Source organism: Nomascus leucogenys, chromosome 5 (genome assembly GCF_006542625.1).
Source record: "Nomascus leucogenys isolate Asia chromosome 5, Asia_NLE_v1, whole genome shotgun sequence".
NCBI classification, from domain to species: domain Eukaryota; kingdom Metazoa; phylum Chordata; class Mammalia; order Primates; family Hylobatidae; genus Nomascus; species Nomascus leucogenys.
The window spans coordinates 86,017,884-86,038,778 of NC_044385.1; the positions used below are offsets into that span (position 1 = coordinate 86,017,884).

General features: G+C 37.4%; 1 protein-coding gene across 4 annotated transcripts in view; it reads right to left on the bottom strand.

Moving 5' to 3' along the window:
- The window catches only part of DIAPH3 (diaphanous related formin 3), a 496,362-nt gene that overhangs the window by 354,831 nt on the left and 120,636 nt on the right, over nt 1–20,895 (bottom strand). For all 4 annotated transcript variants that reach the window (XM_030813469.1, XM_012506844.2, XM_030813468.1 and 1 more), the window contains one exon: nt 17,822–17,952. In XM_030813469.1, the coding sequence (XP_030669329.1) occupies nt 17,822–17,952 (131 nt within the window). The remainder of the gene's footprint in view (nt 1–17,821; nt 17,953–20,895) is intronic.

The window sequence follows — 20,895 nt, forward strand, 5'->3', positions numbered from 1 at the left end:
CAAATCTGACAAAAAGGCAGAAAGACAACCCAGCAAACTCACTGCCATACTGTTCCTTAAATATCAAGGTTCCTAGCCTGTCTTCTTATATTTGTTTCACATATAATGTCCAGTATTTCTAGTTGTGCTTAGAAAAAAAAATAGGAAAAAGTAGATTTAGTCTTATCTTTCATACAGAAGTCTGAAACATCCACTGTTAGAGTGTGAGAACAGGCAGAAGCTCCCACCAAGCAAATGAGAAAAAGGCGGTGACAGTGGTAAGAGGAGAACCAAGTAAACCTGACATAACAAATCCAAAGGAAAGAAGTTTCAAAAAGAGAAGGGTCAAGAGTCAAGTGCTGAAATGAGGTCAATGAAAATAAGGGCTAAAAAGAACTATAAAGAAATGAATTCAAGAACAGTTTATAAATAATTCTGTAGAAGTGAAATCCTGATTGCAAAAGAATTAAAAGAGAAAAAGGGTAGTAAGAACAAAGAAAAAAACATAATTTGGGATTAAAGAGTTGATGGAAGAAATTTGTAGGAGGACTGAGATGAGGACAATTAAAAAAAAAACTGCGTGCAATAAACACTATTACAAAAATAAACAGAGAATATTAGAGGAGCAATGAAGATGGCTACCACACTTAGCTAGGGCCTAGGAACAAAACCAAACTTAAAGAAAAAACTATGCCTACAATATTGAAGTGGAATGATGCTCATGTATCTCAAGTTTAAAAAGCAGAAATGGTATATAAGGCATTTTCTATTATTATTCTTAAACGCTTTTGTTCACATATAAGAAATGTATGTACATATGTGTAGCTATACAAACACATTCTTAATCATCCTCCACCTAGTCAGCTAATTCTACTCTCTTATACATCCCCACACACTGCTCCCATCAGAACCAGTTGGGTTTCTTTCCAAATCCATTCCTGACAGTTGTACTTACTATTGTATTTATATAATTAATATTATATAAACAGATAACACATAATTGGGGAAAGAGGTACTTTTTCTATGAAAACTAAGCCTAATGATTTGGAAAGCTAAAAATAGATTACTTTTTAAATTGCTATAGAAGCAAATGTGGGCACAACTATATATTAAAGGGAAATCACAGTACCAGAAAAAATTTTTTTTAGCAGAAGAATACTTCTGCATTCAGATTGCTTTGCCAGAGCCTTTACGATCCTGTTCTTCTTTAAAGCACCAATACCAGGAAGACAACACATTATGAGTATGCTTTATGCAATCAGCCTTTGCCCACTCCAAGAAAAGGTCTGGGCTCCATATGAAATGTCTAGAGAAAAAAATGTTTATGTTTTAGATTGAAAAAAAAAATGTTTGGGGTATATTTGAATCATTTATTTGATGATTACATACTTTAAGCAATTTTTTTAACCAACCAACCAACCAACGGTATTAGACAGGAAGACTTCCTCTGTAGACAGTGTCTGTCTCTCTCTCTCTCTCTCTCTGTCTCTCCCCTCCAAGAAGTTAGTGTCTATTTAAGTAGATAATATTATACATTTTTCTTGATTTTGCTTTTGCGTATTTTCTCATTGTCCTATAATGAACTTATATTTTTTGTAATAAGAAAAATATTTTTAATTACCCAAAAGGATAATCTTACATGAATGCCTAGGGAAACACAAATCTAGATGGTTTAAAATCAATACACGAAGCTTCTTAAAAGGAGAAAAAATACATTACTGCTCACATGTGACAAACTAACAAATTTCATACCTTAAACTTGGAAGGTCAGCTTTAATACTGTATAATATCTAGATCCAATTTACATTCCTCTGTCAGAGTAATATATCACCAATGCTGAATATAATTATAGCTTATTTTAAGCTTTCATTTTCACCTACCTTTACCAAGGTGACTAAATACTTAAAATGAACAGTTCTAGGAGGAAGTACAAAGCACTTAGCATGCCCTGTGGGGCAAGACAAACATACACCTACATGACATTCAATGGCCCATCCACCCAAATTACACTAAATTACAGAGCCAGGCTGGGAATTCAGGAACTATTATAAATAATGTTCAGATTATAAAATCTACTAACCTTCAAAATACAACCACTAATATGTATATTTTCTTGAAATATTCTTCTTAAAGAAACTATATTTAAAAACAATCATTTATTCCCACTTTTCATATCAGATAAGATAACACAGTAATAAATGTAGTATTCTTCTAGTTTGTTTTTGGCTATAACATACTGAAAGGCATAAAATATCTAGAGAAAGCATTCCAAAAAAAATGAAAATAAAACCAGGTTAACAGGAATGATAAAAAACAAAGCACAAGAAACAAGAGTTCTTGACCTTTAGATGAAAAAACAGTAAAAGAACTATGGATTTTAAAACACAGATACTGGTATGTGCTCTAATCAAAACTTAAGTCCACTATTAAAAGGAACATATTATAAAAAAGGAAATATCTTATTTGGAATGTATTAAATATTAATAGGTAGTTTCTTAGTATCAAATTAAATATCATTAGTTCAAGAATTATTGAACTAAATTATTCATTTTAAATATAGACTGATTTGCCAACAATATATGTGGAAAAGACATTATGGTCACATTTCAGGCCTTTCACCACTTGTCCCCACCCTAAATTCTTATCACTACTACCCAATGCTAGTCAGAGCAGTCCTAATTATTAAAATCCATGATCTTCCCTTGATTCTATAAATTTCATTGCTACTTTTGTGTGGCAATGCACTCATAATGCTCCCCTCCATAGAACTGCCTTTGTAACAACTGAAACAAGTTCAGCTTTCAAGGACAATTCACATTTCCTTCTCCTTTGAACTCTCACTGATTTGATTTCTCCATGTGCTCACCAAGTTCCATTCACTTGACCTCAGATACCCCTCCAGTTAGTTCCCATTTCTCTCCTTTCTTTTATAGCAAAAGGTCTCAAAAAATTTCATCACAAGCATGGTCAGCACTTCTTGCCATCCATTCACTCAATCTCATTTCAGTCTGGCTTCTACCACCAAGACTCCAAAAAAATCTATTTTCTAAAAGGATGCCAACAACCTTCCTCTTGCCGGTTCCAATAATATCATCTTGCCCCACCTCATAGCAGTGCGCTTTGCAGTTTGTCACTCCCTTATTTTGAAACACTCTTCCTTTAGGTCCAGAAACCAGCGTTTGGGGTTCTCCTCCCCACTGGCTACTCCTCAGTCTGTGTTTCTGCCTCCTCTTCCCTTTCTGGATCACCTATTTCTGGACACTTTCCGAACCTAGAGTCCTTCAGAACTTGTTCTGACCACTCACCTATATCTTTAGCTTCCTTCTCCATACAACCTGCCCACACTGGGATTGCATCCATTCTCAGGGCTTAAATATCTCCACTCCACATATGTAAGCTCCAGACCCACATATGTAGGGGTTTGCTTGATGTCTCAAATTGTGATACTCTTTTAAACATGTCAAACTTAACATGTTAAAAAGGGATATTTTTGGCCAGGCATGGTGCCTCACGCCTGTAATTCCAGCACTTTGGGAGGCCGAGGCGGGCAGATCACAAGGTCAGGAGATTGAGACCATCCTGGCCAACATGGTGAAACGCCATCTCTACTAAAAATACAAAAATTAGCCAAGTGTGGTGGCGTGCGCCTGTAGTCCCAGCTACTCAGGAGGCTGAGGCAAGAGAATCACTTGAACCCGGGAGGCGGAGGTTGCAGTGAGCTGAGATCATGCCACTGCACTCCAGTCTGGTGACAGAGCAAGACTCCATCTCAAAGAAAAAGGGATTTTTTTTTCTTCTCCAAAATTCACAAGTAACAACCTCCTCCACCCCAGTTAACAGCACTACTATCTGCCTATTTGCTCAAGTAAAAAAAAAAACTGTTATTCTCGATTCCTCCTTTTCATTCACATCCTATATCCAATCCATCAACAGGTCCTGCAGTTTCCACCTCCAATTTATCTGCAACATTCACCCATCCCTTGGCCCACCACTGCTACAATCCTTATACAAGCCACCCTCCTAATTCATGTGACTACTGCCAGAGCCTCCTATCTCACACCTCCTTGTCCACTCTCTCCTCCCTTCAATCAATTCTCCCTAATATGGTTTGGGTCTCTGTTGCCACCCAAATCTCACCTCAAATTGTAATCCCCATAATCCCCACATGTCAAGGGCAGGACCAGGTGGAGGTAATGGGATCATGGGTGTGGTTTCCCCCATGCTATTCTCTTGAAAGTGAGTGAGTTCTCACAAGATCTGATGGCTTTATAACGGGAATTTGGCATTTGCCCTGCTTCCACTCACTCCATCCTGCCACGCTGTGAAGAAGGTGCCTGCTTCTCCTTTGCCTTCTGCCATGACTGTAAGTTTCCTGAGGCCTCCCCAGTAAAGCAGAACTGTGGGTCAATTAAACCTCTTTCCTTTATAAATTACCCAGTCTCAGGCAGTTCTTTATAGCAGCCTGAGAACACACTAATACACTTCCTGTGGCAGTTAAAGTGATCCTTTTAGAAAGTTAAGCCAGAATAGCTCATCTCCTGCTTGAAACTCCTCAACAGACTCCACTTCCATAGAATGAAAATCCAATATCCCTACCACGAGCTTTATGGCCATGACCTTCCGCATGGCCTGGCCACTGCCCACCTTCTCTGACAGCCCTTTGGATTCCACCATCCTCTCCTCTCTCCATCCCTCTGCTACACGGTTTTTCCACCTCATGTTCAGTACTTCTGCCCACTCTTCTCTAAACTAGTTCCTTGTCCTTTGGTGTCAAACTCCACCACCTCAGAAAGACTTTCTATAATCAGCTAAATCAAAAAACCTCTCCGTTAATCACTCTCAGTCCCCATTTTTTCTTTACTGAACTGATTATACCTTTTTGTTTTATTTATTTGTGTTCTAGGTTTCTCTCTCCTACATGCTTCTCATTTACTGTGGTACCTAGCATAGCCCTTGGAATACTTGTTGCATATATAGATTATAAAATCCTGTGCTATGTTTTAGTGGCATGTTATCCATGTCACATACTCAGGAACTTAAGAGCTTTATTCTTTCACATGTTAGATGTTTCTCTCTAAAAGGAATCAGAACAATTTAAGAAAAGAAATCCTTGCACCTCATCTAGTATTCCAAACAGAGAATGCATAACAACACTTGAAATACCTGCTCTCCTGTCTTGCAAAATGAGCAGTACAGGCTCATGTATTTTACTTTATTTCAAGCATTAATCTCCTTATTCTGTTTTTACTATTCAAATCCATTTAACATGTACTCTGATCTTCTCTGCTGAGTCCCATATTAAGGCTTCACCATGACACAAACCGGGTCCCCTCCTCAGAAATTTATAGCACAGTGGAGAGAGCAGCCACACATATAGACTCAAGAGTACAAAGGCTCAAAACAAGTGCACAAGAAATATGTTTTTCTGATCTCTAAAGATGTGTTGTCCAATAGGGTAGCCTCCAGACACATGTGGCTATTTAAATTTTAAATTTAAATCCTAATCACACTAGCAATATTTCAAGTGCTCAACAGCCACATGTGGTAAGCAGCTTCTGTAATGAACAAGACAGACATAGACCATTTTTGTCATTGTAGAAAGTTCTATCAGGCTTCTGTTCAAATGGGCTAAACTTCTACTTAGCCCTGCAGAGGGACTGCAGGTGATATCAGTGGCTCTAACCTTCTTTTGGGTGTTTCTTTCACATTATTGTATTAGGCCATTCTTGCATTGCTATAAAGAAATGCCTGAGGCTTGGTAATTTATAAAGAAAAGAGGTTTAATTGGCTCGCATTTCTGCACGTTGTACAGGAGGTATGGCGCCAGCATCTACTCTGCTTCTGGGAAGGCCTTAAGCTTCTAATCATGGCAGAAGGTGAAGGGGTAGCAGGCACGTCACATGGCCAGAGCCAGAGTGTGTGTGTTGGCTGGAGAAGGGGTGGGGAGGCAAACTTGTAAATGATGAGATCTTACAAGAACTCACTCACTATCACAAAGACAGCACCAAGCCATGATGGATCTGACCCATGATCCAAACACCTCCCACCAGGTCCCACCTCCAGCACTAGAGATTACAATTCACCATGAGATTTGGGTGGGGACAAATATCCAATCTGTATCAGTCTGCCCCTAGCCCCTCCCAAACATCATATCCTTTTCAAATTGCAAAATGTGATCATGCCTTCCTAATAGTCCCCCAAAGTCTTAATTCATTCCAGCATTAACTCTAAAGTCCAAAGTGCAAAGTCTCATCTGAGACAAAGTGAGTCCCTTTTACTTACAAGCCTGTAAAATCAAAAACAAGTCATTTACTTCCAAGATACAATGGGGGTACAGATATTAGGTAAACGTTCCCATTTCAAATGGGAGAAATCAGCCAAAACAAAGGGGCTATAGGCCCTAAGCAAGTTTGAAACCCAGTAGTGCAGTCATTAAATCTTTTTTTTTTTTTTTTTTTTTTTTTTTTTTTTTTTTGAGATGGGGTCTCTCGCTCTGTCATCAGGCTGGAGTGCAGTGGCACGATCTTGGCTCACTGCAACCTCCGCCTCCCAGGTTCAAGCGATTCTCCTGCCTCAGCCTCCCGAGTAGCTGCGACTATAGGCACGGGCCGCCATGCCCAGCTAATTTTTTGTATTTTTAGTAGAGACGGGGTTTCACCGCGTTGGCCAAGATGGTCTCAATCTCTTGACCTCATGATCCGCCGCCTTGGCCTTCTAGGCGTGAGCCACCGCACCTGGCCTGCAGTCATTAAATCTTAAAGCTCCAAAATATCTTCTTGACTCCGTGTCCCACATCCAGGCCACATTGGTACAAGGGGTGGGCTCCCAAGGCCTTAGGTAGCTCTGCCCCTGTGGCTTTGCAGGGTGCACCACCCACAGCTGCTCTCAGGTGCCAGCATTGAGTGTCTATGGCTTTTCCAGGTGTAGGGTGCAAGCTGCTGGTGAATCTACCATTCTTGGGTCTGAAGAGCAGTGACCCTCTTCTCACAACTCAACTAGGTAGTGCCCCATTGGGGACTCTGTGTAAGTGGTCCAACCCCATATTTCCCCTTGGTACTACCTTAGCAGAGGTTCTGTGTGAGGATTCTGCCAGCCCCTACAGCAGTGTTCTACCTGGACACCTAGGCTTTCTCCATATATCCTCTAAAATCTAGGCAGAGGCTACCAAACCTCAACTCTTGCACTCTGTGCACCCACAGGCTTAACACCACATGGAAGACACCAAGACTTACAGCTTGCGCTCTCTGGAGCTGTGGCCCAAGCTGTACCAGGGCCACTTTGGGCTGAAGCTGGAGCCAGAGTGGCAGGGAAGCAGGGAGCAATGTCTCAAGGCTGCACAGAGCAGCAGGGCCTGGGGCCTGGCCCTCAAAACTACTCTTCCCCAGGAGGCCTCTGGGCCAGTGATGGGAGGGGCTGCCAAAGGTCTCTGAAATGCCTTCAAGGTTTTTCCCTCATTGTCTTGGACATTAACTCTTGGCTCCTTTTTAGTTATGCAAATTTGTCTAGCAAGTAGTTGCTCCACAGCCTTCTTGAGTTCCTCTCTGAAAAGAGCTTTTTCTTTGCCACATGGGCAGGCTGCAAATTTTCCAAACCTTTATTATCTTCTTCCTGTTCAAATATGAATTTCTTTGCTCCAACATTGGAACATAGGCAATTAGAAGAAACCAGGCCACATCTTGCATGCTTTGGTGCTTAGAAATTTCTTCCACCAGATACCCTAAATCACTCTGAAGTTCAACCTTCCACAAATCCCAAGGGCAGAAGCAAAATGCAGCCAAATTCTTTGCTAAGGCATACCATGCATAACCTTTGCTCTGGTTCCCAATAAGTTCCTAACTTGCATCTGAGACCTCCTCAGCATGGATTTCACTGTCCATATTACTATCAGCATTTTGGTCACAATCATTTAACGAGTCACGAGGAAGTTTCAAACCTTCCCTTATTTCCCATATTCTTCTGAGCTCTCCAAATTCTTCCAACCTCTGCCCATCACCCAGTACCAAAGTTCCTTCCATATTTTCAGATATCTTTACAGCAAATGCCCCACTCTTTTTTTTTTTTTTACCAATTTTCTGTATTAACCAATTCTTGCATTTCTATAAAGAAATATCTGCATCTGGGTAACTTCTAAGGAAAAGAGGATTAATTGGCTCATGGTTCTGCAGGCTGCACAGGAAGCATGACACCAGCATCTGCTTGCCTTCTGGGTTGGCCTTAGGAAGCTTGGTGGAAGGTGAAGGGGGAACAGGCACATCACATGGTGAGACCAGGAGCAAGAAAGAGAGTGTGGGCAGAGGTGACATACACTTTTAAATGACCAGATCTCATGAAAATTCACTCACTATTGCAAAGACAGCACCAAATTCATTGGGATCTACTCCCATGAGCCAAACACCTCCCACCAGGCCCCACCTTCAGCACTGGGGATTACAATTCAACAGGAGATCTGAGCAAGAACAAATATCCAAACTATATCAATTATTATTTATGAAATTTAGTATACAAGAAGCTGAAATACACTGTACCTGCTCCTTTCAGACATATACTGCCCCTCTAATAAAAGAACTAGAAATCCATCACCAATCTAAATGATAGAGTTTTACTCTTAAAAAGTTTTCTGAATGATAAAAATTAAAACTTCCTTCTATTGTCAATGTGATGCCTTCCTTTGTATTAAGGCCTTTCTTCATGTATAGATATGTAAGGGAATACCAAGATAAACATCATCATTTTAAAAATCGTTTACTTAACCGACTTGGCAATACTTTAAGACATAATAACAAGCCCAGAAAATTAATCTAAGGAATAAACTATACTGATTCTTTGTATGTAAAGTACTAATAACTAGAGGTTTTAGTATCTGCAGTTCAATAATTTCTCTCATTGAAAATATTTATCTTTCAACAGAAACCAAAGAAACCAAAATATTCAGTTAATAACTTCATACCGATAGCTATAAAGCCATAAACACATAAGGTTTACATTCTCAGAAAACAGGCAATAACAATTAAAAAGAAAGAAAGTTTATTATATTCCACCTTTATATCCATAAGAAACTGTAAAGTTTAACGAGTTTTTTTTTCCAAATTGTTTTGGCTTAACGCTCTACCTTCTGTTGTTGTCTTTTAAACAGTAAACTGGTAGTTTCAAATAATTAGGTTTGTTTTGCTTTGTTTTGTTTTGTTTTGCTTTAAGAGGCAGGGACTCACTGTGTTGCCATGCTAGAGTACAGTGGCTATTCACAAGCACAATCCCACTACTGTTCAGCATGGGAGTTTAACCTACTCTGTTTCTGACCTGGGCCAGTTCACCTCTCCTTGGGCAATTTGGTGATCTGCCCCTCTCAGGAGGTCACCATATTGATGCTGAACTTGGTGTGGACACCTGATTGGCACAGTGCACCACAGCCCAGAATTCCTGGACTCAAGAGATCCTCCTGCCTCAGCCTCCCAAGTAACTGGGACTACAGGCATGTGCCACCATGCCCAGCTCAAATAATTAGGTTTTAGCTAAATTTTCTCTCGGTTATACTTAAATATCAGTAATATAGGGTCCAAAATCTATTTTTTAATAGAGTAGTTGAATATAACTAATCTAGAAATAAATGAGCTCTCGTAGTTATATGAAACTGCATTAAAAATGAAGATTTTGGATTCTGTGTCACATTGTGACTCACTTTACATGTTAACATAATTTTTTTAAAAAAGATAGTCAATCTTGGCCATTTAAATAGAAATTTATATTTTAAATAAACTGGGAGATATATATGGCAGATATATATGCCATACATATATGTATATATGCCATGTATATATGTACAGCATATATAGATATAGATATAACTTTAAAAAATAGATTTGGAGCACTTTACAATTCCAGGCCCTCTCAGGTCAACTATAAATTGAGCTGAGCAGCTCTTATTTACCATCTGTAGAAGATACGTGTCTGTTAAAAGCAAGTAATAAATTTTCCATGTGCTCTTTGTTTACTGTTAACCCTGTATTCAAAGCCAAAGCTTTTAAGATACAGATACACTTTGAAACTAAATATTTATACAACATTTTGCTACATCTATAAACCAAAAAAAAGCTATAGAATGAATGACAATATACAAAAGAGGCAGCCTCCTACCCCTAGGGAACATTCAGTCTTCTAGAGGTCTCTTAGAGAAATGGTGCTAGGTTTGGAAGGACTGTGAAAGCATGAGAATGTAATGGCTTGTCCTTTGAAAATATAAGTTAATACTTATTTGAAAACATTAATAGTTACTTTCTTCCAGGACATTTTTTCATTAATATTTCATCAATTTGACATGCCTTTAGAAAGGACAGTCACATGACCTAAAATTAGAAGGTATTTTCAACAAATATTTATTTAATAAGCAATGCTACTTGTCATAAACATTACAAACTCTGAATGGCAATTAAGAAATAATAGAAGGCATATTTGAAGATAGATGGCAGTGTCAAAATAAAGAGGTAAAGAAGAATATTAATATCCTACCTAATACTTTTTGTCTTCTTATTGGAAAGTAATCTTGAAAAAATGCCTTTAAGAGGTATAAGTAGGCACATCTCTCTAACGAAAACTCTGTTTAAAAAATGCATCCCACTAATATTTTTAAATTACTAGAGGAGATGTTTCTACAACTTCTATGATGCACTATATTGCTGATTCCCTCATCCCAGCTACAGGCAGTTACACTAATGACTGCCAGGGACCATAACTATAGCACTTTCTGTCGGACATACTTCACCTCTCCTTTTCTATTCCTTAATACCTGGTGTAAAGCCCACTCCCTCCCTTAGCCTCATCCTGCTAAGACAGCACTCCCTGCTGAAGGGAACCCTCCTTAGATCACTCTTCTATTCCCTTGGGACTCTCTTGAGATTAATGTCCAATCATCCTTGCAGATTTTAAAAAATAATCTTCAATCTGTTAGAGTTTATTTTCTTTATAATAGTCTCACCATCTGGAATATAACATTGAGAATGTAATAATAATGTAGTTAATACATCAAAGAAGTGGATATGCAGGACCAAGGCCCCTTAGGCAGCACTGTCTAATAGAATTGCTTACAATGACAGAAATGGCCTATATATATTGCCCAAAATGGTAGCCACTAACTACATGTGGCTCTCAAGCAATTAATATGTTGTGGTGTTTCTTTTCATTCATTTTTAGTTAACTAAATTTAAATAGCCACAGGCAGCTAGTGGCTACCATATTGAATAACAGGAAAGAAAACAGAGCTGCCTGCATTACTTATCTCCGTGGTATCAATATCAAAGAGAAAGGAAGAAAAGAGAGAAAGAAAAACAAAGGAAAGGAAAAAGAGAAAAGAAATACACCCAGGAAAACCTTTACTCCACCTGCCCCGTTCAGAAATTATCACTACTAGTATCAAAATGAATCTGAATACATCGTTAATTCTCAAACACTTTTTAACCTAAGGTGAATTTTCAATAGGTTTTTGTAACTTGTTAATTTAAAATTCTAAAACATGTCATGCAAATCTAAAAAATATATCCAGAATGTAGCAGAGAGAGACAAATAAATGCAAAGTATTAATGATAGAATAGGAAATAATAAAGTATAGAGCAAGATGGTCTAACATATACAAAATTAGAGGGGAAAAGGCAATACTTGACAAAACAATGGCAAAATTTTCACAGAAAGATACCCACCATATTCAAAAAGCCAAAAAAAAAATCCCTATCAGAATAAAAAAGAAAGAAATCTCACCCAGACACGTAAAAGAAGCTCTACAACACCAAAGATAAAAAAAAAAAAATCATAGAACCAGACAAACAGAAAAGGCAGATTACCTGGAAAGGAATCAGTTTTACTAAACGCCAAGTTCTCAAAAACAGCAATGAAAGCCAGAAGAGAAAACAGTATCTTCAATGTGTTAAGCATAGATATCTAAAACCCTCAATTGCATCTCAATTGCATGCCCTAGGAAGGCTATCCTTCCAAAGCAAAGGCAAATAGATATTTTGAGACATTAAGTATATTAACAAAAAAAGAAAAAATTGTGGGTCAACCTGATTAAATATCATTTTTAAAAAAGATACTTTCAAACAGAATTTTACCATCACACTCTCACTAAGGAATCTTAATAATATACTTAAAGCAAAAGTAAAATAATTGGGGGGGCGGGGACAAAAATAAAAAAGAATGATGTGTGTAGAAACATATATACATATACACATATTTATAATATGACTCAATAATAGTAAAATCTAACTTACTAAAAGAAAACAGATACACTGAAATTTCACTCAAAACTAGCATACAAGTGAAAAAAGATATTAAAGTATTCTTTGGTTCAAGAGAAGAGATATTGCTTACTTTTGTACCTTTTAGGTACATGCAAGTTAAATTTCTTTTTAAAGTGTGTTCATGTTAAATTTCTTTTCTAAGATTAGATTAGTAAATGAGGAAAAATAAAATAAGAAATTAAATATCACTCCAAAAGAAGTTAAGGAGAATAAAGAGGAAGGATGAATATAGAAAAGGAAGAAGCAGAAAGAAGAGGAGGAGCAGGAGCAGTTTGGGTGATGAACCTGGAAAAAGTAGCATAAATTAAAAATTCAACATGAAACATCAGACATAAATTCCAACATATTTTCACAATTGATACAAAAAGTTAAAACTACCAGATAAAGACAAAGATTATCAGATGGGGTAAAAAAAATTATTCATATGCTATTTATAATAGATATTCCTAAAATATAAGGTATAAAAATGATTAGTTGGGAAAAATGTAAACAGCTGCAAACATCAAGATGGATAAATCTATGAAACAATATTGAGAGGAAATACAACTCTCAGAAGAATGCATGGAAGATGACTCGTTAACATACAGTTCAAAAACATATAAAACCAAACGGTAGGTTAATGAGGAATATGTATATGCTAAAACTATAATAGAAAGGAATGATAAACCCAAAACTCAGGATAGTGGTTACCACAGAATAGTAGGGGGAAGGGGTGCTTAGGAATGAGGGTATAAGATTAAGAAGGGATGAAAGGAAGCTTCAAAGCTATATGCAATATTATATGTCACAGACTCATTAGTAGGCAAGGAGATGCATGCTTTACTGTTATGACAAATTGTCTTTTGGAAATGTTTAATATTTTATTTAAAAATTTAAAGTAAGTCAAAGTATTAGCAACTTCAAATTTCTGATCTTGAAAGACTTCCTCAGATCACGTTGATAAAAATCAGTACACTGATCTCACTGATTGTCACAAGTTTTTCTGTCTTTACACATGTGACATATGGTATGAACTAGATCAACTCCGAAATCAAGATGTTCCACCTGCTTTGTGTTTTTAATCCCAGAAATGAAGAAAAAATAGATTCCAAAAATGACACTTATTAAATGGAATAATGACATTCAAAGGCTGTTTACTTGTTTTCATGTAAACACATACATTTCTGCAAAATTTTCCAAAATGATCTTCTCAAAATTATAGTTATCAACTTAAGAATCTCTTTAGGAATGTAACAAAAAGATAACTATGAGAAAATTATTCTTGTTAATTTGAAAATGAAAATTTTAACTATGATTAATGGAAAATAATGCCTAAAATCTCAAAACACAAAAACCTGAGAAGCCTAGATTTTGAGACAAAAAATCTTACCCTTGACAGGCACGTCAAATTAAGAAAATAAAGATACCTTCTATCACTAATTTGCTAAATGCATAGATGAGTATGATCTATAAATGCTTGATATCAATCATAATGATGTTGCTGTCTACCTTTTTATGTTTCTACCCAAATGTATTCCATAATTCAAACATAATTATTGACTATGTCAAGATCCACTAAAAATAATATTTGATAATTTGAAGAAATTGGTCTTTTCCCTGGTGTTCAGAACTAGCTCAAAACTGTCACCAAGGCCAGGCGCGGTGGCTCACGCTTGTAATCCCAGCACTTTGGGAGGCCGAGGTGGGCGGATCACGAGGTCAGGAGATGGAGACCACATGAAACTCTGTCTTTACTAAAAAAATACAAAAAAATTAGCCGGGCGTGGTGGCGGGCGCCTGTAGTCCCAGCTCCTCAGAGAGGCTGAGGCAGGAGAATGGCGTGAATCCGGGAGGCGGAGCTTGCAGTGAGCCGAGATTGCGCCACTGCACTCCAGCCTGGGCGACAGAGCGAGACTCCGTCTCAAAAAAAAAAAAAAAACAAAACTGTCGCCAAGAATACTAATCAATAAATAACGAATAGAAGACGTTTGTGATCTCTACATCAAATCTTCATAAAGCAAGGCAAATAATCTAGTATTTAGCATACTGATTTTCACATAATTCATAGAGAGTAAAAGGCTGACATGGCTCACAATTGCTAGGCAGTTTCAGAAGTTGAAGAGTGGCTCTAAAAATATTACATATCCAGAGCCAAGAGGGGAGAGCTAATTGGGAGTACAGAGGAATCTACTTTTTCCTTGATTTCTTTCTTTCGTTTTTTTGGGACAGAATCTCACTCTATTGTCCAGGCTGGAGTGCAGTGGCATGATCTCAGGTCACTGCAACCTCTGCCTCCCAGGTTCAAGGGATTCTCGTGCTTCAACTTCCCAAGTGGCAGGGAGTACAGGCATGTACCACCATGCCCAGATAATTTTTGTATTTTTAGTAGAGACGGGGTTTCACCATGTTGGCCAGACTGGTCTCAAACTCCTGGCCTCAAGTGATCCACCCATCTCAGCCTCCCAAAGTGCCACAACTACAGGTATGAGCCACCGTACTCGGCCTTCCTTCATTTTTTATTTAAATAAATCCTAAACCTACACCAGCATTGGAAAACCATCAATTAGTTCAATTTTCTTTTTTGTTCTATTCAGACATTTAAAAAACTTTAATTTACTTAATGATATTACAGGTCTAACAATGATCTCAAACTTAACAAAAATTAGAAATTCTTTTTACTCACATACTGTATAAAAATTAAAAACTGCTTCAAAGAGCAGCCATATCATAACTAACAGGAAAGTCTAAAAATTTGATCACAGGCATAACTTCGAAGTTTTACATATCCAGCTAAGTCATTTCTCTAATTGGAACACTGGACGAAGAAATATTCAAAAGTATCTTCTTGAGCCCGGCACAGCGGCTCACACCTGTAATCCCAGCACTTTGGGAGGTCGAGGCGTGTGGATCATTAGAGGTCAAGAGTTCAAGATCAGCCTGGCCAACATGGTGAGGCCTGTCTCCACTAAAAATACAAAAATTAGCCAGGTGCGCACCTGTAATCCCAGCTACTCAGGAGGCTGAGGCAGGAGAATCGCTTGAACTCAGGAGACAGAGGCTGCAGTGATCCGAGATTGCACCACTGCCCTCCAGCCTTGGCGACAGAGTGAGACTCCATCTCAAAAAAAAAAAAAAAAAAAAAAAAAAAAAGGATCTTCTCAATTTTCTCTCTAAATAAAGTGGCATGATTTCAGAAAAAATTCTCCAATGATATTTTCTATTCTTTTCTATTAAAAAATACTACTTCATGGATAACATCATGGATTCCTAATAACATATTCTAGAATTGTCCATCCTTAGAGAAACAATTCCACCAGTTTCTAGTTTTTCTTCTTTAAATAAGGTTCAAATGAACAAGACACGACATAATTTCCCAGTGTTTTTAGGTAAAATCACAATAATAATCCATTGTAAGATGTACGAATTCGTATATGAAAACCTTCTATTTTGTTTTCTTTCATTAGCACAGACATCTCTTTTGAGTAGATGAAGAAGAGGAGAATAACAGTAGTAGTAAATAAAGGGTCTACTCCTCATTATATTGAAAAACTATGAATATTTCCAGTGCCCACTGGCTGACAGATAAACTGAGAAATGAGTGCGAATTGTCTCCCCAGTCAACCCCCCCAATACCCTCTTCCTATGTTTAAACTCCATAGAAATACAGTGTGAATCTGCTTTGTTTACTCAAGCCCCACACCCAACATACTACTGGAAAACAGCAGGTGCTCAATATTTTTTTTTTTTTTTTTTGCTCTCGCACTCAAGCTGGAATGCAGTGGCATGATGCCAGCTCACTGCAATCTCCACCTCCTAGGTTCAAGCAATTCTCCTGCCTCAGCCTCCTGAATAGCTGGGATTACAGGCGTCCGCCACCATGCCCGGCTAATTTTTGTAATTTTAGTAGGGTCGCGGTTTCGCCATGTTAGCCAGGCTGGTCTGGAATGCCTGACCTCAAGTGATCCACCCACCTTGGCTTCCCAGAGTGCTGGGATTACAGGCTTGAGCTACCATACCTGGCCAAATATATTTTTAAATGAACATATTTTACAGGCAATGATTAAGCTGGACACCAAAGCTCTTCATTAATGAATATACCTGTCAAATAAATTCCCCAATCCATTCTCAGTTTCTAACACTAGCCAAGGTAAGACTAAAGAAGGCTAAAATTAAAACCTCATTGTTTCAATCAACAAATCTTTATGGAGCATTTCCTACATGCTAAACAGTGTGTCTGGTAACGTGAGGTAAATTACACATATGACACCCTAGTCTCATGCCAACCATTAGTTTGCAGTCTAGAGGACAGACTGGAAATGGCAAAATATGGAAAAATAAAGTTGAAATATACTAAAGTTTCTTTGTTTACTCATCATACTCCTTAGTTAAATGTCACTCAGTCTCACATCTCAGCAGGTAAGGTTGTTTTCTTTTAAATACATGTACGGTCAAGGATTTCTGCATACGATATCCCAGCCACAGAAATGTCCAAAAAAGTAATAATCAGAGCAAATTCTTCTCCATATCATGAACCTCCAATTATAGTATACAATTCTAGCCTTCAGAACACACACACACATATATACACATGACTACATATACATATATTCTTATGCAGAAATAATCATTCATTTCTTACACAGTGAAAACCCAAAACTGATCTACAATCCTTGCAGCTCTGAAATTCTCTGATTCTGACTGTTTAGGTATTTCATAACAACTTCTGCTTGAATTTTTTCAAGAATACTCTTGTTTAGCCACCTACCTAATTCAGAGTTAGCAAATGGCCTCTGAATAGACTGAAATCTCTCTTTTTAGGCACCACAATTAACATACATGATATATTTCAGGTACACCTTCTTGGTTTTTGTTTTTTTAACAAGTCTGTCTCCTACCATACAATAATCTGACAAGTTTAAATATGTCCAGTTTATCAAAATATATTTACACTGATTGTTAAATTTTGTTCACAACTATTTCTTAGAGGCACCAAAAATTAGCCCCATTCCAAAACTGACTTATGGAAACACCTATGGTACTGTTTTCAGATAAAATACAGGATACTCACTTAAATTTGGACTTTAGATAAACAGTGTGTGTGTGTCTAGAATTGAATATTTCTGGTTGTCCTGTACTTTTATTTGGTAAATATAGCAAAACTAACCTATAGGCCCCTACAATGACATCATTTCCAACAACACAAAAAATTAATTAGTGGTATTTCTTACTGTGTCAAATAAGATCAGCAAGTAAATATACAATGACAAAATTCAGGGCGAAACTCAGTCATATTAAATTAATAGTTTCTCACATGACAATTCTCTTTTAGAAAACACCTTGAGTTTCTAAAAATTCTATGTGGGCAAAAGGCTTTTTTAAAGTCCCTGAGCAATGTACCACTCAGTAATAAATGCAAAAGGTACTATTGAGACTATATTTCTTCCTGCATATAAATATTAGGTATTCAGTTTGTACTTTGAGAAACTGTTGAGGTTTACTAGGCACAATGAAAAAAAGTATTAAACTAAAAGAACACATTAATGACATCTGCCCTGTTGGTGTTCAAATAGATGAATTACCTCACAGGATTGCTGGTCAAAGACACTCGGAGAGACTCCAGACATGTGACAAGTCTCTCATCTGCAGACCCCATTTTCAGCTCATGAATGAATTCCTGAGGTGAGATCTGTCGGCTTCTCTTAAGACTTCCCTATAAAATAAGTCAAAAAATGTTTTGATTAATACTGCATGGAGATTATCCATTAAAAAATAACAAGTTAATCCCCCTAACAGCAGCACATAACTACTATAGTTAGCACTATTTGGGCAAGGGTGGTAGATAATTTCCTTTCTTCTGCCCAAAAATCTACGCATTCATAATCTGTGGTATCCACAACAGATAGTAATATAACATCAGAAGGTGTGCAAATTGAAATAACTGCTTTCTCAAATGTAAAATGTCATGGAGAACAATTGTGTAATACAGAAAATGTCTTAAAATACAGTAATATTTTTAGGCACACACAAAATAAAATTCAAAACTCAATATAAGAACTACCCTATTAAAATTAGTATTCTGAGCAGTGTAGAAAAGGCTATTAGGTATTAATTCATTCAGCTATCACTATAAGCCTAGTTCTAGGCACTGTAGACACATGGATTAACAAAAAGCGAAGTCTGGAAGAAATGCAAGCAAGAAAATAATAATTTTCAGTACAGTCTACTTCCTGTAACACAGCACTGAGAGACTCAGAGAAAGAACATCTAACTTAGCAGAACAGATCAGGGAAGCTTGCATAACAGGGGTACATCTTCCTGGTTTTTCTTTTGTAAGTAAGCATTAGGGAGGCAAAGAATAAGAAAGGAATTAACTTCCAGACCAAAACATAACACGCACGTACACATGCAGAGAAAAACAAAAACATATGCAACTGAAGATAGAGGCCAGATCATGGAGTGATAGAGCACTACTAAGCAATTAGCTCTCCTGGGGAGTTTTGGAAGGATCACTCCAGTGTGAAATACGAATTAGAAGAGTTAGAGTTCACTCATTATTCAACAAACATTAAGTACCTACTAAATACTGGGCACTGTTTTAAGTACTGAGAATAGAGCAGAGATGAAAGAAGAATAAGAGATTGAACTTCCTACCTACATGTAGCTTTACTACATATGGGGAGAAACAGGTAATACATAAAATAACGAAAATGCATTGCACTGTAAATAATACATGCTGTAGAGAAGAATAAAAGCAGGAAACAGAGTAAGTAGCATCATATGAGACATGCAATTTTAAACAGGATGGTCAAAGAAAGCCTCACAGAGAAGACTTCAAAGGCCTCAAACTTGAGTGTTTAAATAAAAAGTCTAAAGGAGATAAGACAGCTAACCATGCAGATACAGGAAAAAAAAAAAAATGCTGTGATGGAGGGAACTTAGGTTTTATAGTCCACTCAAAGAACTTGGACTTTTACTCTGAGATCAGAAGCAGAGAGATCTGTTGAGAAGGTACCTATACAGCCTAGATAGGAAATGATGAGGATGGTGAACAATAAAGTTCTGAATTCTATTATTTGAATTACAGATTCACCTTCCAACGGCAGGAAATGAATTGTGTAAGTTCAAAAGAAGATCAGGTGAAGTGGTAGGAAATTAGGTGTTTTTCACGTTTTTTGTTTGTATTAATTTACTATAATGTTATTCAAGAAAACATTCCCAATAAAGCAAAACAAATTAGCACTGTAAAGACGGGTTATTTTTATTCATGTCATTATCAAAGTAGTAATTTAATAAAGAAGAATTCAATGGTACAATCTCCGAAAATAAAAGGGGAAATGGTGAAAGCTATGAAAATTAACATCTGATTATTTTTACCGCAGTCACTGATATCATTCAAAGAACATATTCAACTTGCACCAACACAGCACTTATTGATGTCTCTTTTTGCTCTGAATTACCAAAGGATTGATTGTTTCACAGAGAAAATTTGGAAAACACAGAAAAGCAACAGGAACAAAGGTGCCTCAAAATAACTACTGTTAACGTATTTCTACATAAAGCATTTTTCTCATATATAGAGAGAATATTAATATATTTGCATATATTTATATTTTAAAACATATATGATATGGTTTGGCTGTGTCCCCACCCAAATCCCATCTTGAATACTAGTTCCTATAATCCCATGTTTTGGGAGGGACCCAGTAGGAGGTAATTGAGTCTTGAGGGCGGTTACCTCCATGCTGTTCTCGTGATAGTCAGTGAGTTCTCACGAGATCTGATGGTTTTAAAAGGGGCTTTTCCCACACCTTCGCTTGGCACTTCTTGCCTGCTGCCATATAAGATGTGACTTTGCTCATCCTTTGCCTTCTGCCATGATTGTGAGGCCTCCCCAGCCATGTGAAATTGTGAGTACATTAAACCTTTTTATTTATAAATTACCCAGTCTCAGCTGGGCGCAGTGGCTCACGCCTGTAATCCCAGCACTTTGGGAGGCTGAGGCGGGCGGATCACCTGAGGTCGGGAGTTTGAGACCAGCCTGACCAACATGGAGAAACCCTTTCTCTACTAAAAGTATAAAATTAGCTGAGCGTGGTGGCACATGCCTATAATCCCAGCTACTCAGGAGGCTGAGGCAGGAGAATAGCTTGAACCTGGGAGGCGGAGGTTGCAGTGAGCAGAGATCGTGCCGTTGCACTCCAGCCTAGGCAACAAGAGTGAAACTCCGTCTCAAAAAAAAATAAAAATAAAAATAAATAAATTACCCAGTCTCAGGTACATCTTATTAGCAGCGTGAGAAAAAACTAATACAATACACTTTACTTATTTAAAACATCGTTTGATACCTATTGTTCTATAGGCTACTGTTATCTTTAAGCAATATTTCATGAACATATTCCAATTTTAACACATAAGCCATAAAGAATATGACCTCTTCCTGCCTACAGACTATTGCATTATTTACTTAATTAGTCCCTGGCTCTTGGGCAAGTAGGTTGTTTACAATTTCTTGATATCATAAATTTTTCAAGTTTCCTGTGTGTGCTGTCAGGCCAGTATTTTTATCCAAAAATATAGCAGTGGAGGTTAACTAGATGATCTCTTATAGCCCATTCTAAATTTATTACCTAAAAACTTGCAATTTGGGTAGGAT